General features: G+C 37.1%; 1 protein-coding gene across 1 annotated transcript in view; it reads right to left on the bottom strand.

Moving 5' to 3' along the window:
* Positions 1 to 2829: 2829 nt before the first annotated feature.
* Positions 2830 to 10397, bottom strand: part of LRP2 (LDL receptor related protein 2) — a gene marked incomplete at both ends in the record, with an annotated part of 130997 nt that continues 123429 nt past the window's right edge. Inside the window, 5 exon segments of the mRNA XM_082311876.1 lie at positions 2830 to 2991; positions 4060 to 4131; positions 5405 to 5512; positions 5608 to 5727; positions 8627 to 8756. Coding sequence (XP_082168002.1) covers positions 2830 to 2991; positions 4060 to 4131; positions 5405 to 5512; positions 5608 to 5727; positions 8627 to 8756 — 592 coding nt within the window.

The raw sequence follows: 10397 nt of genomic DNA, 5'->3' as shown, positions 1-10397 counted from the left end.
CTTGTACACTATTTCTATCTGTTAAGCTGCTGGCCAGAGGCTCAGAAACTGGTTTTCCTAGAAATATTAAAATTGAAGGGGTAAAGGTTTTATTTGCTAAAGAACTGTGCTGGTGATTAATCATTAATGTGCAATTCAATTAAGCTTACAAAAATACCATGTGCAGGTCAGAACTCCAAATGTAAGAAAAGGAGTTTCATCACTCTGTGTGTGAGAGAGGGCGCGTGTGTGTGTGTTTGTACATGTGCAAGAACGGGACAGAATGTAAAAAGTGTTTAGTAACCTTTAAGTATTTCATTGAGGTTCTATTCTTTGGCAAATGGCTTCAAGAATAAATTTATTTTACTTCATTTCATGACAAATACCTGCAGAGAGATAGTTCTCTCTATCTGGCCTGTATCTATCTATCTATCTGGCCTGTATCTATTCTATCTACGGCTGTAGAGAGAATCTGCGTGAAAACACTTAATGGTATAATTTATCAGCCCTATAGAGGCAGATTACAGAAAGGTGCTGAAATCTCTAAAAATCAACCTCCTTTGAAACAGAATGAGTCCAGAATTCAAGAATCCAAGCAGGGACGGTCCTCATAAGGGAAAAAGAATACAAGTGAAAAAACAGAGTTAGGAGTAGAATCTGAAGCTTCTGTTGAACAACGTACCAAAAATTAAATTTTACATAATCAGAAGGGTACATTGCGGTATGCTACTGAGAGGAAGAGGCTCAGTTGAAGCTTAGGAATCCTTCACCATCAGATATGTTAAACAAGCAAATCTACATACTACCTACCTACACAGTATCCCAGGGATGGTTTTCTTCCACATCTGAAAAATTAAAATTCTTGCGGGGGGTGGGGGGAGGGGTATCTCTGGTACATGGCTGACAGAGTAGCAGTTTTCTCCAAAACTGGTTCCAGATCTTCCTGTTGACAAAGACTATTCACAAAACTGAATCTACTTTTTCTTGTGGTATGCAACTGGAGGCAAGTCTTGTGGAAATGTTAGCCCTGCCTTCTCTCTTTAAAAAACATTGTGAACTCTTTCCTTAATAACAGCAACCTGCTTTTCAACCTTTCAAAGAAATCCTTTCTCATAGCCTTACAGGTGTGTATGCTATGTCCCAGATTCTAAGGAATTTTCTACATTAAAGCACTCAGATATGTAAGTTGATTGAACTAAGGTTTTAATCGCTTATGTCCATACTACCTTGATAGTCAGGCTCTTTCAATCAATAATAAAGATTTTCCTGTTTCAAGGGCCAGTTTATTTAGTGTGTGTAATGGGGCAGTTTTCACACTTACAGTGATACAATGTCAGTGATGTTATATCAAGAACTTTAGACAGTTGTGTGAAACAGTAAGCACTATTCTTATTTGACTTTATCTAAAGCACTGTTGTTTTCATCTGAGAGTGCACTGAAGTCTCCACAACTGAGAAAAGTACATAAAGCCTTGACACAAATTCTGGAATAAGGATGTGATAAAATAATACATTTATTAGATTTATTCAGCAGCATCATTTTCCAATTGTCTTTTCTAATCAAAGTACATTACAAAGAAATTATAAGCATTCTAATCAGAAATAGTATAAATTTTGAGAACTCAGATATAAAACAATCAAATAGCAGAAGTCTCAATGATTAAAACTTTAGGAATCTTTAAATTATATGAATAGCTAGCCAGGAATGCTGAATAACATGTTCCTGCAGTGGTACTCAGAGTTTCCTCAAATTGTTCATGTTGTGGAAACTACCTTGGCTAATTAATAGAAAAGCTAATAAGATGTACAGTATATTCTGATGGAAGGTTATAGAAATAACCAGAAAACTAAAAAGACTGCATTAGTAGAAATTGTTTCCCTTTCTATTAATGTCCACCTCAGGAAATAAATAGTCAATAAAATTAATTTTTCACATTAAAAACCTGAATAATTTTTTAAATGAACCAATATGTTCCATATATTGCTGTTTGGAAATAAGCTGTTATAGAAATCTAGCTACTTCATTTAATAGTACAAATTACTTCCAGAGACTCCAGCCAAGAACAGAGCTATTCCATTGATGAGCAGGAGAAAATTTCATTAAATTAAGTACTCGTGGCACTAAAATCTAAGTATATCAGATCTTTTTAAGAACACTATTAATGGAATGGTGTTAATTGGAACCTAGAGGGAAAGTATGTGTCTTATGGATTGAGAGGAAATTCTTTTCTCTCGGGCAGTTAAGATATTGTAAGAACAACATTTTGCACAGGTAACTATTCAGCATAATGGTGCTGCATTGACTCTTCCATCTTTTGTTTAACACAAGATAAACAGACACCCATTTTTACATACAGTAGTATATAAATAGGTGGTAAAGATGCCCAGAGCACCCAGAACTTTTAAAAGGTGCTGTTATAAATATATACTCTAAAGATCTTGTAAATCAGTAATGTTCCTATATTTGCCTTGTTTGGTTCTTTTTTAGTTTAAGCATTTATATAATGAATTTATCCCTAAAGATACAACCAATTCCACACAGATTTCTACTAGCAACATCACCAAACAAGATAATCTTTCAAAAATTTACAAATGTACAATATATTTATAACATTACTTTCAGACAGCTTCAGTGCAAAGATATACATATAGTACATCATGATAATTGTTCATAAAAATAGAAATTGGCATTTGTCAAAAAACAAGGCATAGTTTCAACATACATCTCCAGCCATTGGCTAAGAGATGTATATATTTTTATAAAGCATTTGAATGTGAACCTTACTCTTCTGTTTATAAAAAATATATGTGCAAATGGATGTGTCTAATTTTCCCTAAATCGGTTACCTAGTTATACCACAGAGTCCTCTTTAACAAGATTGGCGGTGTCTTTAAATGTATCCTCTGTCGCTGTATAAGCTAATGGTTGGTCTCTCTTCAGAGTAATCTTGGGAGGCAGTGAAGGCGAAGGAGTAGGGACATTTTCTGTGTCCTGTTGCTGTTCCTTTTCCATCTGAAACAATAATCATAAAATCCAAGTTTACATTCTAATGTACAAAACATCCAACCTTAACTTTCAGAAATGTTAAATAAACATCCAAGTATTTTGCTAAAGTCAAGTGTGATGGTATAAGTTATTTCTGCACATCACCGCCTATAACAAAATTAAATGCTAATATCACCTCAGATGGTACAGCTGAGTAAATACACTACTACAAACTTACTCCACACACTGGGACTTCTACTTTAATGCTTAATGTCAGGACCAGCTTGATGTGTTTATATGCACGTACATGAATGTAGATAACATTGGCACTGCTACTGTTTGTAAATAGTTACACTCATTAGTGTTGGAATCTCTGGCTTTCTGAACTCTCTCTCTCTCACTTTGTTCAAGCATTAGAAACATAAATTCTTCACGAAAGGCAGCTAGTTTTAGTCATATGCCTGTGCAACTGAAGTTCTTAAGTCACTTCAGCCATCTGGAAATTTTAAACTGTAAGATGAAAAGGGCTGGAATTACTGGTTCAAGTCAGTAGAACTCCAAACCTTCACACCCAAGCCAGGGGAGAATTCCTCCAGCACACATACCACCCGCTGGCACACCGTCAAAAAAGAACTGTCTCATCCAACTGTATGGATGAAAAAAAATAGGGCTGGTATAGAAACAGGGCTGCAGTACACAGAGCTATTGAATTTCTATGCACTGCTGAAGCCAGGTCTGAGAGGCCAGAAATAGACACTTCACTCCTTGTGCAGTACAACAGCCTCCCACTTGTGCTGGGTCCCTGATCCCTGAGACCCCAGAGCAGGAGCGGGCCACAGTGCTTGGGCTGGGAAAGCAGAGATGTGGGCCATGCAGCTGTGCTGCCTGGGCTGGATGCCTGCTGAACACCTCATTCTGCACAAGACTTTATAACTTTTCTTAAAACCATTTCAGTCCTACCTTGACCTGGGCTGGAATTTCTGTGCTGCTTCACTTAGCAGCAGAATCTACCCATAATCTTTATCCTATGAAAGCAAGAACAAAGTCCAGCAGTACATTAGCTAAAAAATAGAATTATATAATATTAAGCAATACCTCCGCATATATTGGATTTTCAAAATTAGTGTTTTGTTTCATTTTTCTCTTGAAGAAACTCCACTTTGATTCCTGAAACATAAAAATTATTAGAACTTTACACATTTTTCTCACGACTTCTCTGGAAACTGACATCACTGTTGTAGGATTTCACTTGCACTGACTGCTAACTCGGTGATTTCAGCTGGATGTTCTTACATTATCATGTTGCAATTCTAAGCATGAGACCTAACTTTCTTTTCTGCTAGATAACCAGTTATGGTTATTTTACCTAAAGCAGTATTCACGAGGCTAGACCAGAAGGCAATAAAAGTGCCTAAATTAATTCATGGAAGCCTATAATTCCAGACAAATCGATCAAAGAGGCAAAAAATGGTCTTGAAAACAACACAAGAGAAATTACTGAGGGACATGAAACTACAACAACACGTTGACACAGCTGTCATTTCAAAGCTCATCAGAGGTGCTTTTTAGTGCACAGTGTGAAAATACTCCTGTAAACAAGCCACCATCAGCTCATTTAGATGGATTTTAAGACATAAAAATGTATCTTTCATGAAGCATGAATAATCTAGATGAGGCAATACGTTGATCTTTATTGTTAAAATGTCCTGCAAGAACACATAGAACAAGTGTCTTAAATGTCCTTGCTAGCACTTTTAAATATGGACAAAATTACAAATAAATGTGAAAAAAAAAAAGATGACAGTACACTGACTAAATGTCTTATTTCAATTTGCTGTACCAAAAAACCTGGGTTTTCACTGTTTTAGACCAAAATATAATTTTTCTTGGGTTTTCTTTTCATATTGGGGGGTGGGCGGGTGGAAAAACCTACCCTGCTGCTTCTATCAAGGTATAACTCATTAGGGGTTTACAAATAATTGTTAAAAGTCTTAAGTAAAGCCTTAGTTATAATAATTTCTGCTGGGGAGCAATGACAATTTACAGCAGTTACGTTACAATTTTCAGACTAGTATCTGCCCTTAAAATGAACCACAACAAACAGTAAAAGGAAACTTTCTGTTTCAATCTGTTCACTTCAAAATAACTTAGTGGGCCAGGAAGAAGAGAGGGTTTAATCCAAATAGATCCTTACTGTGTGCCCTGGGCAATTCTGTGCTTGCGCTGCTTTTCTCTTATTAAACTGTAAACTGTTCCTGGCCAGCTCTTGTAAATCTTGTCAATATGGTCCAGTTAGTTGGACTTGATGCAGATTACGTGCCAACTCCATGGCATGATTTAAAGAGAATTGAAACTATATTGCAGCTTCCCTAACAATTCCATTTGCCTGATTTGGAGCACAAAACAAACAAGGCAGGCTTAGAGCATTTCTATGTCTTACCTGAGGTACATCTGTACTCTGAGGGGGTTCCTTCGGGCTAGCAGATATCACAGAGGCATACACAGGATTTTCAAAATTTTCATTTTCCTCACTACCAGCTGCTGCTATCTGTAGGGGAAGAAGGAAAATCAACGTTCTTCAAAGAAGAAAAGAAGGTCATAAAGGAAAATGAAAGATGAAAGTCAAGTCTAAGTTTCTCTTACATGTGTTGGCCGAACAACTGTAACTGCACTGGCTGTGCTGGCTCCACCATCTCTGGTTGCATACATTGGATTTTCAAATGTGATCGGCTGTTTCCCTGACTCCACTGCAAAGTTTTCATTCTATGAAGGAAAAAAAAACCAAAACAACTGCAGTGCAATAAACACATCCATATTCCTAGGAACTAATAGTCCAATTCTTCATCTCAGGGAACGGTGCATGTTTACTTTCACGTAGGCTTAGACAAAATCTAGCATCCGTTAAAATCATAACGTTAGTTTACCATCCATTATTTTACTCCCTGTCTTAGCAGCCTGGACCATTGATTGTTCCAATATTACCCCATTTCATAGCTGGACAAAAAAATCCCCACATTTTAATAGTTGACTCAAAGTATTTTATGATGAGGAAAAATGACTCTCACAAATCACACCTTCAACAGGGAAGAAATATCAAAGGAAGCATAATCCCACAATAAATATTTGATTTTAGGGACTTCAGAATGACATACAAATTAATAAGCACTATCTGAAATATAGAAGAATGGGATTCATTCATTTTGTCCCAGCAGGCAGATGGCTATTATTTTTTGAGACAAAGCAGTGAGTGCATCCCCTTAGTTATAACACGAGTTATGTCAGAAATAAAATGTTTCACAGTTTTTAGCATATCTCTTATTATAAATCAATACTTTGCCCATGCACGAAGACCACTGTGTGGATAGCAGCTACTTCACACATATTGTGCCAAACCCTGAGCTGCAGCTACAGTGCTCACAGCAGGTGGGCAAAGGTGCTGAGTTAAGTATTTCTTAAGAAAATATTTGGTGCCACATAAGGATAGTCACCCAGGGCTAGCCAGCTAAGCAGCAACAGGTTGAAGGATAATGAAAGCAAAACCCTACCCAGACTCACTTGTCCTGCTCCTTGTCACAGCCCCATCACAGGAATAGTGAGGAGTAACACGGGAATAGTACATCAGCTAGTTCTTTAAACCTGCCTCATTTCTACAAACCACTGCTTCATGCCATAAGGATTCATGCTTTGTGCTATCAGAGCATAGCTCTTTACCAGACAGTGAACTCGTCGGCTCCGTCAAATTAGCCTAGCTTGGCTAAGAACAGCCACACCAAAAAATATCCCTCAAAGATCTACTCATGCATATGTGATGTTAGAATTTTAGAAGGCACATCCCACAGTTCTTCACTGCCGTAAAGCAAACCCTTTGAATTCTTTCCAGTGAATTATACATTTTTTTGTTTGTAATCTGAATACACAGGGAGAATTAACGCCAACTAAGTAGAAATAGCCTGTATCTAGACCTGTTATTAGCAATGTAAAAACTGCATCAGTTGGACTTCAGTATGTCAATATTAGGGCAGAAAATCATAGAATCATAGAATCATTAAGGTTGGAAAGGACCTCTGAGATCATCAAGCCCAACCTTGTAACCTAATTGCCTGGCCCACCTCTAAACCATGTCCCTAAGCACCACATCCACATGTTTTTTGAATACTTCCAGGGACTGTGATTGTACCACTTCACTGGGCAGTGTGTTCCAATGCCTAACCATTCTCTCCGTGAAGAAATTTTTCCTAATATCTAATCTAAATCTCCCCTGGTGCATCTTGAGGCCATTTCCTCTCATTGTATCGCTTGTTACTTGGCAGAAGAGACCGACCCCCACCTCGCTACAACCTCCTTTCAGGTAGTTGTAGAGAGCAATAGTGTCTGCCCTCAGCCTCCTCTTCTCCAGGCTAAACAACCCCAGCTCCCTCAGCCGCTCCTCATAAGATTTGTGCTCTAGAGCCTTCACCAGGTTTGTTGCCCTCCTCTGGACACGCTCCAGCACCTCCATGTCCTTCTTGTAGGGAGGGGCCCAAAACTGAACACAGTACTCAAGGTGCGGCCTCACCAGTGCCGAGTACAGGGGCACTATCACCTCCCTGGTCCTGCCGGCCACACTATTCCTGATACAAGCCCTCTTGGCCACCTGAGCACACTGCTGGCTCATGTTCAGATGATGGAAAGTAATGAAATGGAAAATACCGTAAAGTTTTTCATGCATGAAAAAGATTTGAGGTAATATTCAAGCCTAAAGCTATTTTCCCAGTATTTACTGAAATGTTCTTATGGTTGTTTCATTACACAAGCTGCCTAGTTTTAACAAAGTGTGTTTCTCCATCTAGAAAAAGGTCATATACATCTATTATGAGCTTATCTTCACTACCTGTTTCATTTCACATTAATTTACTGTCAGTTAAGTCTGTAATTTAATTTTAAAAGTTTAGGGAGTTTCCAGCATAGACTTTGCAGCAAGTGCTTATTATTCAAACATACCTGTGATCTGTTTCCTACAAGTAAAAATCTGTTGTACATTGTACCTCTTGTGGTAAACAGCAGAACATTTTTTCCATGGAAAAACTATACAGTATAGGAAACACAAGGATGTACTATTTCTCAGATGTGCGTAACAAAACATGGATGAAGTAGAGTTACACTTTATGATGTCCCCAAAACTATTAAACATGATTTGTTTAAACTTGCTAAAAATAAGGAACTGTCCAATTTATAATTTGTTGTGCAAAGTAGCGTATTCTGTGGTTAGGCCTGAGTTTTACCTCTGAAGTTTCTAACATACAGTCTGCATTTGAAAACCACGCATTTTAACCTGTTCTATGGAACACAAAGGCCCTCAAAAAATTCCTTGTTACAATATTTTCATTTGCCTATTCATTCCCTGTATATTCTATGAATATGCTAAAATAGGAAGGGGGGTAATCGACTTAATTTCTACCATGTAAATCTTGCGAAAAGCCACATTATTTTGAAGAACAGTCTGCATTTGTCCTTGCCTTCAATTTAAAAAAATCTATTTCAGGAAATTATCAATGTTCACTTCTTTTTCTAGAACACATTTATCATCTCACTATCTTTTTTTACATAAAAGACTTCACTCTATCAGCTGAAAATAACATTAAAAGAACACAATTTAAAAAACTATTTCAGAACTAAACCTTACCATTTGCATTGCTCTGTCTATAGCAGAGTCTCCTCCAAAGCCAGAGACGCCTATGTCCATGCTCACATCTGCTCCAGATCGGAAAGTTACCCCATTGCCATTTTCAGTAGATTTTACAAGACTGCTTAAACTAAAAAAAAAAAAAAAACCCAAAAACAAACAAACAAACAAAAAACCCAGGTTATACAGAAAGAGAGCTTATAAAACAGATTCGTTTAGTTGTTCTTCTAAGCATAATTATCACTTGGAATTTTTGCTGGCTATAAGCAAGCTAGCGAGGGTACCAGAAGTAGTATTCCTGTATTAGTTCAACAGTTTTTTTTTAACCTGTTAGCCCATTCAAAATGATCTCAACTACCTTTACGTGCACTCACCAGATTAAGTCAATGAATTACAATTCCCCCAAATTTACCTACATTTTGACTACTCTTACTTCAGTGTTGATTTACAGACAAATGCATGAATCCACTCAGTTACTCAAATTCATTGAAACTGATTTTTAAAAAAATGCAGCTGAAATGGCATACAAATTTGTGGATACAATTCCAACAACACCTATACTAAAGATGTTAATGCAAATCATGAAGATATCTACAAGATACTGTTTTCATATAAGCAAATGTTCAATCTGCATACAGATTTACAATAACCACAAGTGCACATTAGATTTGGATCAGAAATATTGGAAATGGGCTCAAAGAACACTGTCAGGCTCAAAATAATAGGAGCAGTGAAAGACAGTAGCGAGTAGCCAAATACAGGCCCTTCCACACAGAACTCCCCAAAAACATGCAACTGCAAATCCACTGCAGAGTTAACCTTGAGTTCATTTTGTCAAATTTGCCTAACTTGAAGGAAGACAGAAGCATTGAAATAATCTTTCCATTTGTGCGTCCTCATTGGAGCTGACTTGTGCTAAAACTCTTGCCTACAGCAGGTGCGTTGTGCGCACACTACCAGTTGGCCCCGTAGGCATCAGCTGATTCAATTTAAAAAAAGATGTAAATCTTCACTATGATTCCTGTACATGGACAAGTCTCATGTTAAGGTTAACAGCTAAGCTATAACTTGAGTTAACTCTGCACTAAAGGCATGAGTTAACAGTTTAAAGAGGGATTAAGCAATGGCAGCACTAAGGCATATTCATGGCAGAAATGAAAACTGTGAATCAAGCCTCACAGACAAAAAAGTGACATCTCCGTTTCACATGGCCTCATAACTTATATGAGAGGTATTGTTGAACAGTAAAGTTCGAGTCAGTGCATTAAAATTTCTACTTGTTCACTATCTGATGATGTAGAAAATTTCCATTCAAGAAAGCAAGAAACAGGGAATTTCAGGGAGCAGCTTGGAGATCTCTTACAAACTCTTTGTCCTGCAGCATTGATCTGCACAAAAATTTTGCCCCAATTTAACTACATCAAGGCATAAACAAATTTAATTAGTTCAGTGTAATCCTCCAGTGAGGAAGCAGTTATAGCTACATCCACATTACTGATTACAATGATTTAATTACACTGATTTAAGAGCTACTACTGTGAAATTGGTGCAAAGACTATGAAGATGCAGCTTTATGCCTTTAAAAACACATAATTTGCTTAAAGCTCAAAAAATTTCAAAGCATCATATTCTGACATTTTTTTTTTAAAAAAGTAATTTAAAATCATTACAAATATTTTTTCTTCATCTTCATTGATTCAAAACATCAAGTATTTTTGAATGGTATTTCACAAAGCTGGTTTTCACTGGACAGTATGACTGTCAGGAGAGC

The sequence above is a fragment of the Platalea leucorodia genome, assembly GCF_965183815.1.
Source record: "Platalea leucorodia genome assembly, chromosome: 5".
NCBI classification, from domain to species: domain Eukaryota; kingdom Metazoa; phylum Chordata; class Aves; order Pelecaniformes; family Threskiornithidae; genus Platalea; species Platalea leucorodia.
The sequence above is the reverse complement of the archived record's forward strand: the minus strand, read 5'-3'. Positions and strand labels throughout refer to the sequence as shown.